The sequence below is a fragment of the Vanacampus margaritifer genome, chromosome 10 (assembly GCF_051991255.1).
Source record: "Vanacampus margaritifer isolate UIUO_Vmar chromosome 10, RoL_Vmar_1.0, whole genome shotgun sequence".
Taxonomy (NCBI): Eukaryota; Metazoa; Chordata; class Actinopteri; order Syngnathiformes; family Syngnathidae; genus Vanacampus; species Vanacampus margaritifer.
The window spans coordinates 9,796,449-9,816,661 of NC_135441.1; the positions used below are offsets into that span (position 1 = coordinate 9,796,449).

At 40.8% G+C, this 20,213-nt stretch overlaps 2 protein-coding genes across 2 annotated transcripts; one reads left to right on the top strand and one right to left on the bottom strand.

The window, feature by feature from the left end:
* Positions 1–880: 880 nt before the first annotated feature.
* ints6l (integrator complex subunit 6 like) lies at positions 881–16,193 on the bottom strand. The gene is made up of 18 exons (XM_077577471.1): positions 15,911–16,193; positions 15,707–15,784; positions 11,311–11,460; positions 9,462–9,551; positions 9,175–9,358; positions 8,963–9,091; positions 8,479–8,642; positions 7,582–7,734; positions 7,275–7,407; positions 7,006–7,100; positions 6,803–6,913; positions 5,657–5,872; positions 5,453–5,579; positions 5,218–5,360; positions 4,736–4,967; positions 4,283–4,657; positions 3,423–3,516; positions 881–2,784 (listed from the first exon to the last, which is right to left on the bottom strand). The coding sequence occupies exons 1-18, from the start codon at positions 16,019–16,021 to the stop codon at positions 2,682–2,684; spliced, it is 2,688 nt and encodes an 895-aa protein (XP_077433597.1). The 5' UTR covers positions 16,022–16,193; the 3' UTR covers positions 881–2,681.
* A 162-nt stretch (positions 16,194–16,355) lies between these two features.
* mospd1 (motile sperm domain containing 1) lies at positions 16,356–20,209 on the top strand. Its single transcript, XM_077577473.1, has 6 exons — positions 16,356–16,829; positions 17,852–18,130; positions 18,216–18,291; positions 18,557–18,789; positions 19,420–19,581; positions 19,661–20,209. The coding sequence occupies exons 2-6, from the start codon at positions 17,977–17,979 to the stop codon at positions 19,690–19,692; spliced, it is 657 nt and encodes a 218-aa protein (XP_077433599.1). The 5' UTR covers positions 16,356–16,829; positions 17,852–17,976; the 3' UTR covers positions 19,693–20,209.
* Positions 20,210–20,213: the final 4 nt, after the last annotated feature.

Sequence of the window (20,213 nt, forward strand, 5' to 3'; positions counted from 1 at the left end):
GGAAGGATTTTATACTGTATTGATCTATTGTAAGGAAGGATTAGTAATCAGACATGCAAAAATGTGGGCACTTGTCGTGCTATTAACACTAGAGCATCTGTGGACTTAGAATAGATGCTAAATTCGGTCCTGCGGGTTTTTTTGAGGTTTCCCTCTTCTAACACAAACTGATTCCAAACAACAGGATCATTATCAGGCTCATGCAGAGCTTGCTGATGAATTGATCATATATAAGCTGTGTTGGAGAAGCGAAACATCCAAAACCTGCAGGACCAAATTTGCCCAAACCTGTGCTAACCACTATCAACGTAATCTTGCACTGTGCTCCACAAGCTCAGTCATTCTAAATTCTCTTTTTGAGGACAAAGGCACCTGGAAAATTACTAGACCAATTACAGTGGGGTGACTTTGTGGTAAAACTGTTAGAAAATAAATGTTTTACAATGTGTGGGAAATAACCTGGGTTTTATGGGTGCTGCGTGTTCTTGGAAAAGGTGATGTAACCGAAAGGGAACAATGCCACATTTTAAGAAATCAATCTTTTTTCTTTGTACTGGAGGTTCAACCTAAATTTGTATTCCAATTAGTTCTATAGCAGGGTGGAGCATTTTTGTGAAGGAATGCAACCGGTCCATCACAGCGACGAGGAGCAAGTTGACATTGTTTGGTTTTGCAGGCCAGGATTGCTTGCAGAGTGATACTCAGCTAGTGAGACATCCCTGAGAGAGCACAATCATCTGGTTGCCTTAACAGAACAGTTGACTATATAAAGCAGGCTTTTTTTTCTTAAAAATAAATACATAAATCTTAAAAAACAGAAAAGTAATTTCAAAACATTTTTTCACACATTCAACAGCAGTTCACACTTTGAAACAACAGATACCATTTTAGTGGTGATTTATTTGTTTTGTACAAAAATTCCATAAAACTCTAACTTTAAAAAAATTGACTTTCAAAATATTTGTCTTCCTCTGAAATGAACAAATTCACAAAAATAATCAGTCTGCCTTATGAACATGAAACAGTAGTGTACATTGGTCATGAAAACAAAGTGAGGGGTTGTTCCGTCCTCAATGCGGCAGATGTTAAAAATCAGTCCAGGCCACACAGATGCACAAATTCCTTCAAATGAAGCTGTCACACTGCCAGTGAGTGGATCGGGAAACCGTAGCGAGAGAAGAAGTCAGCACTCATGACTTGGCATACTTCTAAGGACTTAAAATGAGAGATGCGATTTCCAGGTCAGTTGTTATGGTCAACTCAATTTCCCAAAAAGCGGATTCATTTCCCAAAGGGTGACATTGTAAAATGTGTGTGTGTTCTCAATGGACACGGACAGCTGCACACAAGTAAGAAAACATTCTGTCGCTGTAAAGGAGGGTGACCTCAATCATTTCATCCAGATACATCCTCGAACACTGACACATGACCATATTAGGACATCTGTCCATTACTTCCGAGCTTTGAAAACACTATTGCAGGTCATTAGTTTGCAGCATGTCAATACAGTTTTAAAATTACCGGTAGGAAAAAAATATAAACATTTGGAGTGTTTTTAAAATTCCTAGATGATTTTTCTTTTAAATACATTTTTTAATTTTTGTAGTCATGTCCAGATGGTTATTAACCCCCTCAGAACTTTTGAGCATCTACTTGAGAAGAAGCCAAAAGTAGAAATAAATGCAAATGAACAAATTTTGAAAATCAGAGAAAATGTCTGAAGTTACTAAACATCAACATATTCTCACAATATGGAATGGAAAAAACATAGTGATACAATGTTTGCAATTTTAATTGTTGACCAAAACTGACCAATAATACTAGATTTAATGAAAAGGCCAAAACTCCTCAATAAATGAGTATTTCTTGGCAGCCAAATGATACCAGAGATTAAAATAACACCAACTTCTTTTGACAGCGAAACTCATTAATAAGTGATTTTGAAGAGGCCACCTCACAGCTCAGAAGAACCGCTGCTTGCCTGACCCAAATGTCACTCAAAACTTCCAGTGACTTCAAATCAGCCATGCCTGAAAGTGAGCCTAAAATAGCCCTAATGACAATCGCGGCATGCAGGTGCAACAGCACATTAGACAGCTAAGTGTTGAGTCATCGTGGCCAAAGGTTGCACAGTAGAAATTTTGGATGTCTTTTACATTTTATAAAAACTTCCTATTGTGCAAAGTTAGTTCATTTGCATTGACCTTTATGAAGACAATATCGTTGAAATTCAAGAGGGCAATAATCGTGACCTCAGCAGTAATATTGCTTTCACAACATAAAATTTCCGACGCCCACAAATCAGTAACAGATGGAAAGAGAGCAGTCATGGCAGTAGAAATGGGAGGTCACGCGTTATTGTTTCCAAAAGAGTGGTTTGCGCTTCATAAACACGTTTCAGACCAGCTGAAGAAAGATCTGTGCTGCCATGTCAGGATGTTTTATGGCTTATCGTCTGTATGGCGGAGTGTTTGTCTTCTGGATGATTGTGGCTGTCATCTGTCAGTATGCAGAGGATTATATTCATAAAGTCGCTCAACCAATGTGTCGTTGCAGTTAAGCCTCCCCTCGGCCTCTAACGGGATGTGACGTAATAGCATGTGGAGCGTTCTCATAGAAGCGCCTTTGTCCTTTTTTTGGGCCACCCATTCTTGTGTTGTCCATTGCTCACTTGATATTCCTTAACTGCCAGGATCCCTGGCAAGCTGTGATGGTGTCCCGTGCTTTTCGTCCAGCCTGACGAGGGTTAACTCTAACTGCTGAATCAGCATCCGCTTCTTGAACCTGCAAGAGGTTGTTAAAAGAAGGGGAGATGGAGAAGTCAAATGTCAGGAAAACATCTGAACTTTATTTGGAGTTAATAAGCGGCACTTTAAATGATGGCAAGTTTGTGCTGACTCGAGTTTGAATATCTTTGACTAAAGTAGCAAAATCCCCCGTTTTTATCCATCTCATTGGCGGCCATTTTGCCACTTGCCGTCCACTGAAAATGACATCGCAGTTGTTCAGGGCTCAGGTTACAACCAATCACGGCTCAGATTGCCAATGTCACGTGACCAAACTCAGAAAACAGATGAGCCGTGATTAGGCGTTACCTGAGCCCCAAGCAACTGTGATGACATTTTCAGCAACAAAATGGCCGCCCAGAGATGCATGAAAATGGCTGGATTTTGCTATTCAATACATAATCTACAAATCGTCGCTGCTATGCGAAAAACACTTATTTGTCATTTTTAGCATTTTTTATTTTATGGTTTGGGGATGAAGCTGAATGCAGACAAAAAAAAATTAAAAATGGAGAGAAAAAAAGGATTGGCAGCGACAAAATGCAATATGAATCAGAATTGTTTGTTTAGACTAGTGGGTGTGAAGACCTGGTTGTTCTACTAGTACAGTGAATTGTCTGCTCAGTAGTTTCTTACCTGGTGGCCTCTTTGAGGGCGTGTTGGATAAAGTAGCGCTGGACATTTACCGGTCCTTTGACCTGCTGCAGCAGTCCGAGTATTGCCTCAAAGTCTGTCAACAGGCAAGAAGTCAATCAGCAAATAATGCTTCAAGCAACAGTGGTGATCTGTAGAGACATCTAGGAAAATGTGCTACCTTACTTTGTCACAAAAGCCCAAAAGCGGATAATGGCCCGTATGTGATTTGATAGTAATTTATAATATTGTTGAAGTGAAATATAGTATTGCTATATTGTGTTCAGGAGAATGGGCCAGTTTTTGCAAGGCATGCTTAACCGGTTTGTCCTTACCAAGGTTGTTTTAGTTAACGAAAACAAACAAAATAACTCAAACTAAAATAAAAATAAAACATTTTTTTGTGAATGAAATAAAATAAAACAGAAAATGCTTTATTAAAAAATGAAAACTAGCTGAAACTACATTACATTTACAAAACAAACTAATTAATTAAGCAAAGCGAAAATGTCCTTCATTTTAGTCTTTGGCAATTAATTTATTACATGAGCCTTTGAGGTTGATTTATAATGTGATTTCAATTTGAGCCAATAGAAAAGCACCTTCAGATGACGTCGCTCCTAGGCGAGAATTTTGCGTGCTTGACTTTTGGCTTCCAGCCGAAACGCACCGCTAGGTGAGAAACGCATAATTTTTTTCCCATTTTACCATAGTGTTTGTGAAATATTGCACACAAGTAATACAATTTTTTTTTAAACACTAAAACTAATTAAAAAAAACTAAATATAAAACAACAACAACTCAAAACAAAGTAAAAGCTAACTAAACTGAAAATGACAAAACTATAATAACCCTAGACTCACTTCTGCCAGGTTTGCGGACCTCCTTGATGACCCGTGTCCGCAGTTCTGCTTGGCTGCCATCTAGTGGCGGTATGAATATGGTGTCCAGCACTGCTGGCTCCGTATCTGCGCTCTCTAACTGGCTTTGTGGACTCAGCCGCTCATAGTTGTATCCCTCCTCTAGTGACGGCTCCTCTTGCCCGTCTTGAACCACTGCTTCCTCCTTGGTCATGTTAACGTCCTCCCCCGGATCTTCTGCTTCCGGCGTGGCTTTTCCCTCCAAGCTAAGCGAAGGTTGGCTTCCTGTCAAAGGCTCCACCTCACTGGGCCAATTCTCCCCCGGCTCCGGTCCAAGAACGACATCACCGTTGCTCTCCCCGACATTGCCATCCAGCCCTGAAGAGAATCGTACACAACGTGTGTATTTTCTCCTCCATATTCAAATTGAGCTCATCTTCTTCAATATAGTCGTACCTTTGTGCTGTGGTATGGCTTTCAACAGATTCTGTTGCCCTTGAACCCCAGCTGGACTCTTTCCAATCAGAATGTGGTTGGTGCTGACTGGTGGAGTCTGGGGCCGCCGTAGTAACGGTGACATGCTCCGCCTTCTCTTCAGAGTTGCACCCGCATTTGAGTCACCGGAATTTGCCCTTTTCTTGTTTTGAGGGCCCAAGACAAACTCATCGGCCTCATCGATCATCATCCCCTGGGAAAGACATGCGACAAACACTTGAACTGGCTGGCAAGAATACAGAAAAGCACAGACCTCCGCCGAGTCTTGAATACGTCAACCGGAATGAGACTGCATCATCTTGAATAACTAAAATTAGATCTGGGTCCGAGGAAACAAAATGGAACTGCTGCCGGCAGTAAAACCAATTATGGCCAGATAAGGATTATGTAATATTACATTTAAATGAGTCCCAAATGTATAATCGCAGATGTTTTGTTCCTACCTTCTTATCCTGCTTGAAAGGATTCCCGAAGGTGTGCAATCGCTTGGGTTGGTCGGGGTCGATTTCTCTCAGAGGAGACGGCATCATCTTCAGGTACTCCTGATAGTTCCCCATCTGAGCCACTGGGATACTGTGCAGGTAATCTAACAAGCACAGTACATTTGAACACATAAATTCTCCTTAAGATTTTTGAAAATGATTATGGAAAATGGTTGAAAACTGTGATATAACCTACCTTCATCCTGCCCTCTGATTAGTTTTTGTGAAGTCCGCAGTAAATTGGAGCGCATTCGAGTGAGCTGATCCAGAAGGTTCCGTCTTGGAATGTCAAAGGCATTTCGATAAGCTTGAGGCATTACATCCTGAGAAAAAAGATACCTTTCATTATTCCACAAGTGTATATTTCCTAAAAGTACAGTACATGTTGTCCTCCACCTACCTTGTTGAGCAGGGCGATTTGAAATCCGGAAAACTCCTTTAAATTGATGTCCACCATGCGAAGTGGACCCTCTCCACTGATTCCACGTAGTAACTGCTTAAAATCTTGCCGGTGGGCCAGAGACAACAAGCTGGAGTGGTTCTTCACCCGGATGCCAGCGTCCTGGGGCGCCTTCTTCCCCACAGACACGATTAAGCGCTCAGACTCGATCTTTGCCTTGATGGAGGACAGAAAAGTTTGTTCAGAAACCAAATGTGCTCTTTCACTGATTATTGTTAACTCGCCGGATCTACACTAAAGTGTACAATGACTACTACCACTAATGCAGAAAGGGTTGTGTGATTTCTTAAATCATTTAATACATTTTGTATCACAAAAACGTGGGCTTTGAACGTCGAGGTTTTTATATGCGTGTAGTGGGCATTCTCGGACATGACAGGTGTACAATACTGTCCTTGCTGCTCGGTTATATGGCAAAATAAGAATGAAATATGCATAACAAAATGTCCCTTATTATATTGATTACAATATTTGCCACTTCAAGTGTAAGCAAATATATTCTACTGTTAGAGGAACTACTTTGGACACTTGTTTGACCGTTTATAATCAAAAACTGTAAAGCATGAAATCTGTGTGTGTTCCCTGCATATTCGGAGAGTAACATTCTGACCTATTTTTGATCTTATCCACTATTAAGTGACGAAAACTCAGGCCAAAGCCATGTCAAATACAAAAGTATTACTTTGGCGCCATCTTGTGGCATCTTGGTGCCAACAAACTATACTGATCTAAGCTGAGGAGTTGCCTCCATATTGTGGCATCTATAGGCAATTATTAACATTTTTTGGGGGGGTCAAATGCTTTACCTATACCGAGCAATATCATGCCAAAGTCGAAAGATAAGCAAAGCTATAGTGTTAGCACAAATTAGCACTAATCTAAAGAGTATTGACCCTGAAACAGATCCATTAAATTTCTATTTTTTCTACAGAGGAAAAAAAGAAAGAAACGAAATTCAGACGAGCTTCAGATTCTGTTCGACCGAGAAGGTGCCACCCTAGACCTTTTCGGTGCACCAGCGTTCTGCAGCTTTCACACGACTGAGATATGAGACTAAAAGGGACCCTGTGGGCCCGCCATGTTTACCTGCTGGCTGAGCTTCTTCAGATAAGAGATGACGCTGTAACTCAGACCACAGTCCATACTGTCTCCAATTAAATTTGGTGCCCCCATCATCCTCAGGGCTTTTTTCAAAGGCTGTTAAAAGACGCAACAGATGAATGCAAGATGTTCGTTATTTGCAAGAATGACATCACAGAAAATCTGCAGGAGGGCTGACATCATCTTACCAAGAGGTAGTATGGAGGCATTGTCTTTAGGTACATCTCCAAGGCTTGTCGCCACTTAAGGTTTGGTTTTAGTTTGTGCACTTTGAACAAGTCGTCTGAAAGAAGAAAATAAATAGTGATTTTGGAGTTTAGACTGGTCCGCTTATTTTCACAATTTTGACTACAAATGATGGCTGCATGAGGAAATTTGATACATTATTAAAATCAGCCAGCTCAGACTAACTGACCCACGGGTTTGGATATCATCGGGAACGAACAGTATGTCTCACCAAGGAGTGGAAGGAGCACTGGGTAGTTATAAGGCATGACAAAGAGGTTGACACAAGTGAGAGTGGTGCTGGCTTTAAGGTAACCAAAAGGCTGACCCAGGTCGCTTTGCTTCCCACTGCTGCTCACAAACACCTAACGAAAGACAGAGAAGGAATGTTTTATCCTCTCACATGAAGGCAAATCCGACTGTCGGCAGATATTTGTGCAACGGAGCACAAGACGCGTAAGATGCTTTGATAGCAACGTCATTGTTTCTGTGCTTGGTCTGATAGCTGTGTGTGTGTGTGTGTGACTGTAAATATCTACCTGCCAGCACATGTGTGGAGACTTCCTTTCCAGAATGTATTGGGTAAGAGGCGAGGGCTCCAGTTCGTATTTGTCAAACGGAAGCTTGTCTATCACCATTGGCTCACAGTCCACACAGGAGAAACGCACCACAGGATGGGCTGTACGAGGAGGCTGGGAGCAGGAAATTAACTTTCAGTAAAAAAAATGTGGTAAGGGCAGGTGCAATACCAATACACATTCACAGGCCACAAAAATAGGTACACCTGCACACAATGCTGGTACGTGGTCTGATTTCTTTATTATTTCTACTTATTTTTAGGGAATTACCCCTCTCTGGTATTTTAGCAAAAAGTTGGCTCCTCTTTTAGAAGTGTGGTAATTAAGTCATTTTGGAATATTTTCAAAATGATCAGTGGCATCAGACCTATCCATACATATATAGTTATTTAAAAAAAAAAAATTTTTATGCCCGCTATGGACAGTAAAAGCAATAGTGTGAAATGAGCAAAATCAACTATGATATACATAGAGCCGCATTTGATGAAAAGGCTACTCTCCCTGTTCATTTTGTTCACCAGTAAACCCTATACTATGTCTTGAATTTGGAAAAAATACAAAAAATCTCCTCCAATAAGGATAAAAAACACTAATCTAAACATTTCAATCTACAGTAGTTTGGGGGATTTTTTTTTTTTTTTACACAGTAGCTCTTGTGGAGAAATTCTTTAGAAATTACAGTGCACCCAACGTTGTAGCCACGGAGAGTAGAACAAGATAATTTAACAGCTCACAGTCAGTGAAACATCAGAGTTGTACATCTGATTTGACGCACCAGTTAATTCTTGACAGATGCGAGATTAGCAGGCAAATTCCAACACAAAGAAAAATACAGTACAGCGAAGTGTTTTTGCTCACCAGCGTAGGAGAGTTCTGGTCCGGCCAGAAGGACTCTGGAATAGGCCAATGCCCAACTGGCACCCCTGTTTTGGGGTTGGGGCGCACATAGATGAGTTTGTGGCAACTGTGCCACAGCTGTGGACTGAAGGACGACACAGAGCGGCTTGACTCCACTGAGTTGTCTGCAAAATAGAAGAGGACATTGTTAGGTCAAAATATCGCATGTTAATCGGTGGTTATGGATGTTTTACATGGAATTTTCTGAAACAACAGATCTTCTATCATTGCCAATGGTGTTATGAAAGGGGGAAAAATTCACAGCTTCTTTGTGCCACTCAAACTGCATTTTTAGTTGTGCATCACACAGTATGGACTCCTTTGCACAAGATAATTACATTGCTATGAATTTGTGTAAGTTATTTGTTTTACAGTAAAACATAAAATAATTCAAGACAGAAACAGTTTCAACTCAGTATGAAGTGTGGATTAATAAGTCACTCACCTTCCCCTATAAGAGGCGGATCCGGCCCACTTTTCTCAAAATTAATGACAACGCCACTTTGAACTTTTTGGACAAGTGACTCCAGACACTGGTTCAGCATTCTTTGCGTTCGTACACAGTACGATCGCCCTAAGACAAAGACAGTAATGAAAAAATAAATGCTACAAAAAAATCACATTGAAAAGAGCAAACAAGTAAGTGAGTATGTCAACCTCCTGTGACTTCACACATTTGGGTGATGGCGGACTCATCAGTAGGGACGCTGCCAAGCTGCTCGTTGTCTGCAGTAGCTGCTCCAGGGAGCCGAAGCACCAGCGCGAACAACCTCTGGTCCCAACGGAAGGGCTCTTTGGTCAGCTCGCTGCCAGCCAGAGGAGAGTTCAGAGGCAGGTGCAGCTGTGCAGGGGCCAAATTAAATGAATTACATTTGCACATTTCACATCACCTGCTGGTTTCAGTTGGTGCACTGTAGCAACACATCAATACTATTTTATTCTACCTCCTCTGGGACCCCGGAGCTGTGTGTCAGTTTGTTGCCATCAGTGATAGTGATGATTACAGAAGGCTCAAGGAAGAATGGGTTACGGCCCTAAAAAGGAAACATCCAACAGTCATCTACACATTTTGACAAAGTATTCAACTGTCTGCCCATTTTTTATTTTCTAATCTTGTTGAGAGTCACATCAGGGAAATGGAGCCTATCCCAGATGCCAAATAAGAGGCACTTGCACACCCTCAGATGATCACAATAATCACGTCACTTACACTCACACTCAGTTTCTGCTTAGTGACATGTTGTTAACAGACGTGTCTGTTAAATAGCAAGCTAAGCTAAGTTTAGCTTTCTTGCATGAGTTGCATCGGTAATGTCCTATTTGGTCCCTTGACAAGACCGTTTATACTAAACCCCAATTCCTAGCCACTACCCGTCCAAAACCTGAATAAAAATGGGTGGGTAATATGTTGCATCAGAAAAGGGATCCGGTGTAAAATAGTGTGCCAAATATATCATTGCTGTGGCAACCCCTGATGAGACGTCATTAACTGCAATGTCAACTTTCCACTAATAGAGTGCTAATACACTGAAAAGGTCATGAATAGTTTGGATACAGTAGAATTGAGGCTTCAATAAATAGGCCAGTGCGCTCACATCCCAGGTTCGAGCAGGTCGTCGGCTCAGTTGTGGCCACCCAAGATGCGCTTTTAACGGCCATGTCAGCTTTAGCAAACGTAAGTCTTATTTTCAATGATGTGGAAAGTTGTTTTGCTAGCTGGTCTGTCGGACTGGAACTTTGTTGGACTCAACTGGAACACTTAATATGATAATCAAATCTGACCAGATTTGATAGTAACAGCCTACTCCAAACAGAAGGAAACTAGATCCCAACTGGAAGTGGAACCATGTAGTTGCGAGGCAGACTAGTCCAAAAAAAATTACAAATATATGAGCATCATGTAGACAACAAATGCTGGTTATGAAAGATTGTTATTGTTGCTTGGCTGAGTGGCTCTGTGTTACGCACACGAGCCAGAGGCCACCACGTTTGCCCTGTGGAGGTCAGCCTTGTCTTACTGCAACACAGACAGAATGCTTAAAGAGATTTTCACACTCCTGAACTGGGCAACTCCGCATAGTAATCCACCCCGGGCCTTGTCAGAGGAAGATGTGAGAGAGGAGTGGAGAATATGAAGGCAGATGGAGTGGATTAGAATTAGATGTCTTCTACTACAAGTTTTTACGCTCATCAAATCCTTCAGTCAAGCAGGCGAAGTTCATGTGGACATGTGAGAATGTTCTTCTCAATTCAATTAATTTAACATTAAGGGTAAACTTCTTTCTTTTTTTTTGTATTTTGTACTGACTCACTGGACAGCATAAGGGACACCGTACACAAACTAATGACATCCAATACAAGGAGCTGCAAAATTTTAACCAATGAATTACAGGATGCTTCGTGCACTCGAAATAAACAAAAGTGACACCTCAATAGACACTTCCTTTAATGCCTTAGGGAAAAATGGGTTTACTATGACATCTGATAACCCCATGAGTCACGAGAAAGACATTACCACAACACACACTGCCCGCAAAGTATACATAGCATCTGTAAAGCTACAGTGCACGTTATCATCTTAAAGAAAAGGAATTGGGAATTGAAAAAAAAACTTGCTCCATACAGTGAGACAGAAAGTTGGCAAGGAGGTGAACAGAAATATTTTACAAGTGGGACAAACATAACTGAGTAGCACTACCCCTAGATGAGTAATACGACTATGCGCATCTTTCGATTGTCTCTGGACGCAACCAATAACACTGCAGAAGAGGACGACAACGTCACATGCTTTACCTGTCCATAATTGTCGATGCCTGAGACGAGCCGGTTGAGATTAAGCAGGTCAAAGGCTGTGCGGAGAGCGTGGCCTAATGTTGTCAGCCCAGACGCTTGCAGGTTCTTCAGTTCACACATGAAGGTGGCATGGTTCTCCTTCCAACCGGCCTGAAATACAAACGGCAAGAGGTTGAACTCAGTAGAACAGAATGGCTAGAATATGTGTAAACCCAGAGAAAGGTGATTTAATCTGAAAGAAAAATGTAAACAGCACTGCATTCTCCACATGCTGACTGATATCCAAGCACTTCACATTTATCAAGATGTGACAAAAACCATTGCATGAGACAAACTCTTCAAATGGGCAATAATACACATAGACATATCTCCACTAAAGAGTCTAATTTCCTACAAAAGGCTAAAAAAATACACCTCCCATAGGACATATAGTGTCCTAGAGGAGAGGATGTGGGTGTAGAGCTGCTCTTGGACTTTTTCTCCAGTGAGGTCAAGTACTTCAAGTCCTGCAGCTTCATGCTTAATCTAAGGATGACCTGCAAGATTACCACTTCTCATGTCAAGGGAGGGGCAGAAGAGATCTTGAAGTGCCACCATCAATATGTTTGCTTAGAACAAAGGTTTGCAACCTGGGGCTCTGGAGCGACAATTGGCTCTTTAGTCGGTCTCCTGTGGCTCCCTATGGATCTATGAAAAAAAATTGTTGAAATATATAATAATAATAATAATTATTATTATTAGTAGTATTATTATTATCATCACATATTTATTTTTATTAGATAAAATATTATTTAAATGAATTAATGATTTTGATTTAAAAAATGAATAATTAAATGTTCAAAAATGCAAAATTCCAAATTTTTAAGTTGTCAGAAAAAGAGAGACGAAAGGTAGATGATTTTTTTTAATTACCTAAAATGCGCAAAGAGGAAGAGGAAAAGCAGAAAATTACCATCAAATGTCCACAAAATAGCCAACAGTCAGAAATTGTATTCATTTATTTCAAAAGGCAGAAAGGAAAATATTTTTAAAAGCACTTATAAATGTCCAAAAACAAAAGAAATCCCCCAAATTACCATAAAATGTCCACAAAATTGTCAGAAAAATTATAGCAGAAAGGCAGGAAAAGGGGTTTAAAAAAATAGCCAAAAAAAGAGAGGCAGAAAATTCCCATATGTTCTTAAAACTGCCAACAATGTCAGAAATTTGACTGAAAGGCAGACAAGTCTAAAATGTATGAAAAACGAAGTTTGAAATATTACCAAAAAATACAAATCAGAAAACAGAAGAGGAAAGGTAAAAGATAATGAATTTCTACGTATTGGATGCGGCTCTCTTATTTTTGTGTTGTGATGCAGCTCGAATTAGCTCTTGGACCCTCAGTACATTAGACTAACACTAACACACTGTTCCTTCATCACAATCTTCAAATGTTTTGTGGCTTCAGACAGGTTTTCTGTTATTTATTTGGCCTAAAATGGCTTTTTTGACGGGAAAGGTTGCTCCTGACCCCTGTCTTAGAACATACTTAGGTGAAAATAGAGTAAGAGTGGAAAACCAGGATGTAGGTGGAATCCCATTGTGGTTGCATGTATGATAATAGGTCATTGCAGCCACGACGCTGAGCTACTGAGCCAGGCATACAGTAAAGCGGATACACCCTTGTGTAGGCTGGTAGACATATAAGGCCCATCTTGCACTCAATAATTCAGACTACAGAATATTTTTATTTTCTTTCCACCCACCAGCCTCTCTCTCCTTCTCCATCAACAATTTATTGCCTACGTAACGGCACAATTGGAATACAGAATTACAGAAGAATTCTCCCATCACAATCCTCCATGCACAAATCAGGCACACGCAACATAAGGCAAGATGACAGAAAAAACAGAGTGGGTAGGGATAAAGGGACTGCCACCATAACTACCTTGCATTCAGTATGAAGGACTAGACTTTTATTATACATGAGTGTGAAAAGGTAATGAAAAAGGTCAGATGAAATTTCCATTTTCAAGCATGATAAATGCTTGTTTTCTTGATCATAAAACACACTTATCTAAGCAAACTGGGATAGCCTATATACCGGTAATAATAATATCAATTAATTTAACTTGCGCTGCTTTAAAAAAAAATAGGACACTAATGTGATACATGGTGGCAAAAAAAGAGACGTATATGCCATATAATCATCACATGTTCCTGTTCAAATTGTTCTTCATCTACAAAGATGCTCACCATGAAACAATTATCTACGGCTAGATTGGCATTCAGCATCAGAGCACTGTTTAAAAAAATGCTGGGACCTCAACAGTGTGCATATGACTTGGTCTGTTATGCCAAAACAATTGCTGAATGGTCAAATTTAGGGATTGAGAAAATAAATGAATATCTGCATAACCATGCAATAAGCATATTCATTTTGGAAATTTTATTTATTAGCAACACGGAAGTTGCTTTCCTATCCACAGCAATAATGCTAACAAGATTAAGTAGAAAAATATGACATCTTAAGAATTTCTTTGATTGAATATTCAAGAATGTAATACAAAATGCTTTGACCTTAACACCTGAAGACTGATTGAAAAATAAGATCAAAACTTTCTACCGCGGTATGGAGAATGATTCTCACAAGCGCGCCCAATATGGAATGTGTAAAGAGACAATTGACAAAGGACATTTCCAAAATAAAGAATAACATCTAAATAATGTGGAAACAGCTCTATGTCATTGATGGACACACAATGCATGGACAACATTGATTGGAACTTCAGAAGTATTTATTCCTCTTGAATTTTATTATAAAAGAACTAGAGGCAGGGAGAAATGGGCCGCTGCAGCCAAGTGGAGACTATGGAGAAAACAGCCCACAGTTAAGACACTGCAGTGTAGTATGCTAAACTTAGCATTTAGCACATTTACTGACACCAATGGAAACGTGTCAACAGCAAGTAGAGCCAATGAAAGTCAGTTGGGTACCAGAAGAATAGGGACATCATCCAATCAGAGCGCTCCAATTTCATAGCTAGACTGTTGTGATGTGCTAATGTTTCCTTCTTTGATGTTCCTCGATTCATAAGGCAAATAGGCAGTTCTCAATCACCTCCAACATGGTGGTGAATGAGAATACTATCCATTGCAATTTCTAGAAGAATGCAGAATTTCTTCCTTACAGCATTTGTGTGTACTACATGAACTTTGGGGCAACACAAATGCTTGTCCAAAGCTAAAAATCGATGAAAATTAATTCCACAGCTGCACTTCACATTTAAGAGGCATATTTTTTTTCTTCCTGATTTTATTTATTATTTATTTTTGCTTTCAAATTCAACCTGGATATCAACATAGTCGTTGGGCTATAATGGATGGCGTCTATAGAGTAATCAAATGGGTTGCAGTTCCAATGTACTGTGATCAAAGTTTGTGATGAATTCAACAAACATAAAATGTTCCATTCGCATTTGTCCTGGTTTTAATATAAGTTGAACTGGATGAGAATGCTTTTTCAACATGTTTGAATCATTTTGTCGAAAACCTCTTTGAGCTGGTGCTACTCAACCTAACCCTAACCCATTATCACATATAGGATGTAAATTCATCTGGGATGAATATCCTAGGTGTCAGGTGCCAGGTTATAAAACATAGCAAACAGATGACATGATGAGGGGCTCTGGAATAATTATAGTGTATCACAGGTTGCATCAATATTTGTCCATGGTGTGGGTGTGTATTTTGGAGGAGGTGAGGTTTTATTATTACTTCTTTTTTTTAATAACTTCTTTTTTTTTAATACACACCAAGTGTAAACGGAAGAAGATTAGGGAGACGGTTGGGCATTCATTTGAATGCCAAATGTCAATAATGATGAACCCCTAGGAATATCCATCACACAAGGATGCATGAGAGTGCTGGGAGTGAGGGAGGAGTGGGTGTGATTGTGTGCTGAAACAGTGCTCGCAGTATCGGTATGAAAAATAATCATCATATATTGTTCTATTGCACTCACGTCCAGTGAAGGAGGTTTATCAACTTTCAGCCCATGTTTGACCAATGGTAATACGCCAATAGGCTAGGGGGCGGGGTTAATGATGACTGACGGCTTCGTTGGCAAATGAGGATAGTGAATTGTGAGGGGAAAGTGACGTCACAGTCAATAATAAATTTCTACGCCTCCATCTCAACGCCCGAGAGTTTTCTCTACACAAAAGCAAAATGTCCGCTGGATGTAAGGAGGCAGCGCTGCTCTGCTTCTGCGGATAGCACGAACAAATAATTTGCCGCTCTTTTGCTACCGGGAGGCCACCGAATGCTGGCAACACACCAGACGGATAATAAAATCCCACGAACAGAAAAACAAGTTGGACTGGCAAATGTAACAATTGTATCAGTTGCTAATTACCTTCACTCCGTATGGTGGATCATCGAATGTAACTAGCATGTACCTGTCGCCTCTACTAGCCGGGTCTCGGGCACGCAGCTGTCAAAAAAAGGAAAACCAAAACAACATATATTAATTTTGACCGATTTCGCTCAAGGAAGCCGACGCTCGCCAACGGTGCACACTTGCTGGGAAAAAAAAAGTCGGGGTAAAAGCATTCGTTACCTTCATAAAGACCTCAACCGCGCCTTTAGCAATGTCCAGATACGTCGTACCCAAATAAGTGCGCTGATTCATAGAGGCGGACGTGTCTAACAGGAAAACTAAAATAGGCATTTTAAATGGAAAGCCGCTGTTGTATGCTTTTTTTTCTTTTTTTTTTATAAATTAACTGTTATCCACATATGACCTATAGTACGGCCAAGCGGGTCACACATGTGCGTATATATTTGTTATAATAAGCCCCCCCTCCCTCCAGAAGAGGGCCGCTGCCTCTGCCCTCCCTCTGTCCGCCTTTCCAGTGTTCTGGCTCGGCTCGCGCTGTTCAACTTCTGTTCCCAAACGAAAGGAACGCCCCCTCCCTCCGCCACGACGTCATTGGTTCAGCGGGCGTGCTATAGCCACGCCCATCAAGTGCCAAATCTATATAAACGAGCAGCGCAACGAGGTCGACGACGTGGTAGTGCTGCGTTTGTTTGTCCTGCGTTAGTGACTGTGTACTTGTGTACTACACGGTGACTGTTTAAATGTTGTGTCGTAAATGCTTAATGGCTGTAACATGAAATTCACATGAATAATGTTTTCAGTATCCACTTAGGTATTTCGAAACAATATGTGATTGACCCTTAACATGACAACTGTAAAAATGCGAATGTATCTTGGTAAAACATATTATATCCATGTATTTGATTCGGCAGCACTTTGAGTGTGTGCCGTGTATGTGGCTGCAAAGAACGTAAACAGCAAACGCTTGATGTCAAGTCGTTCTGTTGACGTCTTAGCACGTTCTGGGAAGCCTTCCCAGCATGCATCGCGAACCCTGCAGCCTATTATTGACAAAAGAAAAAAAAGGCTGGAAAGAAACAGCATCACAGTGGCGTCGGCACAACAAAACACTGGTGGTGACATTAACGTTAGACTTAAGGTAATTCTATACTTTAATTTGTGATTGTTGAAAAAAGTATGTGTTTTATTATAATGTATGGCAAAAGCGTCGGGACAATTTACAGACGGTTAGCATTTGGGTTAGCATTAGGCTTGTCGTAGCATGCTAGCTTTTTAGCTACAATAATTTGACAATATAACTAATCGGATGAAATGTCAACGAATTTAAAATATTTACGATTAAATGGCGATTGGTGGTGAGTGTGTATAAAAACTAAATTAGTAAAATAGCCCGTTAAAAGGAACATCTTAACATTAACATGAAAGCTAATGTGCGTTTTAGATGAGCTTGCTTTACAGTCGAAGAACGACAACATAACATCCCATACATGACACATGCGTTGTAACATGGAAGCGTTGTTGGTACCCACACGACGACGAAGTGGACATTGTGAACGTTTTTACGGAGCATTGAGTGTTGCGACACCAGCACTATCCCTCGTGTTCACACTGAACATAAAAACATGTAAACACACGACCGCGTGGAGTAAGTTGGCGTTATATATGATATGTGTTCAAACTTTACAGACACATGTGGAACCTTCTAGTTACCCGATGCAGAAAACTGAACAAATGGTTACACTTGAGTTACACAAAATTTGGATATGGGGAATCATAATGCAGTAGCTATCAGCAATAACAAGAATAGTGTTTTACCTGTCTTAACTCACTCTTATGAATATTGTTGAGCTTTTAACATTTTGCTGTATTTGTATTGTAATAATGTATTAGTAAAATAAAAAAACAATTCTGTCCATGTATGGCACTGTCCTCATCAATTTGAGTGGATAAAACGTAAGTATTGAATATTAAAAATGTATTCATAAAATTTATACTGTCCTATTGGGCTAGCATCAGTAAACTTCGAGTTAAACAACATTTTGAAAATGTAAAAAGTAGCCTAATAAATATTGTGTGCATACAAAGGGCTACAAAGTATGGAGTTGGATGTTAGGACAGGTATCCTTATTAACATTGGTATCAACCTCTGTCCCCTCACAGTGCCATGCCATAGAACCCAGGAGTGCCATTTTTTTCCGCACAGCCTGCTAGAGTTTGCGGAGCGAGGGAAGAGGGGGGCCGGGCAGACTGTGGACGGGAGACGGAAAAGAGCTCAGTGGGGGCCAATGCAGCAGCAGCATCGACAGCCTGAGCTGGTGGAAGGAAACCTTCCCGTGTTCGTGTTCCCCACTGAGCTCGTCTTCTACGCCGATGAGCAGACGTCTCACAAGCAGGTGCTCACCCTCTACAACCCCTATGAGTTTGCTCTCAAGTTCAAAGGTCAGTGGCACACACATGGACCTGACTTAAGCGTTTTGCCAATGAGCGTTGTTGTATTTTGACCTTTTTTTCCCACCCCCTCCAGTGCTGTGTACGGCGCCAAACAAATACACTGTGGTGGATGCTACCGGAGCTGTCAAGCCGCAGTGTTGTGTTGACATGTGAGCTTCTTGTGTGTTTAAACATGAAATACATTACTCACAACAAGTTGACATTTCAGGATTAGCCTAATATACACTAAAACCTTTGCAGGTGAACCTAGTTTCATTATGTGTGTGCCTTATCCATCTGGAGCAATTCATAATCAACATTTATCGAATAACGTGACAAAAACAAATAATAAAATACATCACAATCACCAGGGACAGTGATTAATAAATGTGATCCACTGAACTAACTTCTGTCTGTGTAATGTGCATGTTGCAGCGTAATCCGCCTCCGTGACGTGCGGCCATGCCACTACGGCGTGTACGACAAGTTCCGCCTGCAGGTGTCGGAGCAAAGTCAACGCAAAGCTTTGGGCCGCAAGGAGGTCACGGCCACGCTGCGTCCGTCTGCCTCGCACGAGCACTCCGGCCTCCGTTCACAAGATGATGAGCGCAGGGCCAAAGACCAGCTGGCGGACAGCGAGTTTTTTGAACAGACCGTTTTTCAAACAGGTGAGGTTGGAGACTGTGACCGCTAGAGGGAGCCAGATGCACATATTTGGGAACGTAGTGTTTCAATCTGAGCAGCTTTTCTAAATAGGTCCAGGGTAAAATGCAGTTATTTATTAATTAAGTAGGCACACATTTTCACAAATCACAAGTCAACTTACCAAAAAATTCTTGACAATATGTTCTATGCAGCCCCACTATTCTAAATACGGTATTTTGGTTAATATTGCGTTGATGGAATATGAGTTAAGCAGCAAAATCCAGCAATTTTTATCAATTTTAGAAGGCGGCCATTTTGCCACTTGCTGTCGAGTGACATCACAGTTGCTCAGTTGTCAGGTAACTAATTACAGCTCAGCTTCAGAAAACAGGTGAGCTGTGAGTGGTCATTGCCTGAGCAACTGTGATGTCATCTAAAGCCAACAGCAAGTGGCAAAATGGCCACCCCCTGATGTTGTTTAAGGTTGACTTTCTCTAACTTTTTGTCAGCATAGTTGATCTGACTTACAAACACGTTTTCCAAAATGGCACCTGCTGTTGTAACATTTACTCTGAAAATATTTGCGTTTAATTGTTAAATAATTGTCTATTTGGTAGAGAATGACAGTTTTGTTAATGATGCGTTTCTCTCAGAGAGCCGTCCTGCCGCTGGAGGGCCCAGCTTGTTGACGGTGCTACTGGGGCTGGTGTGCGTGGCCGCCCTGATGCTCCCAACTCTGGGAGAGCAAGAATCCACTGTGCCTGTCTACCTCCACTTAAGTGTTAACAAGAAACTTGTAGCTGCTTATGTTCTTGGTGAGCCAAATACATTTTTTACATTCAGTTAGAATTAAAAGATTAGAAAAGACGTATTAATGTTATTGCTTAATTTCAGGACTCCTCACAATGGTCATCCTACGCACATGAAAGGCACAAAGCCGAGGGGGCCTAGCAAATCGGACATTGCCACACACCGCCGTTTCATTTTTCGAGCTGGCGACGGGGAGTTTTTCTCTCCCGATACGTCTTCACTCCTGAAACATTTGAGTGTTTTGTCTTTTGAATGCAGGTTTGTGTTTGTGGCACATTGATGTAAACAGAGCGGTGGCGTGTCCTCAGGGGAGTCCGTCCCTGAGCAGGACCTGTGAAGAAGCATGATTGCCCCGTGCTTCCTGTCAATTGCTATGAAACTGAAGTGAGCAGCAGCGTGAAAGAATATGCATCCTACATGTATATAAAGCCATACCAATTTTCTTATTGTATTTACTTGTAACCAACGTTGATGTATCAAGTCATGTAAGTGAAGATTGAAGACAATGCAGTTATCTGCATGTATGGGTACCTATCTGAATGCTTCCCCCCCTAGCAATCGTCAAGAAAAGCCTTTTGCTCAAAATACTTGTATTATAATGTTCCAAACATTTAATAAAGTGTCAGTACATCAGCCT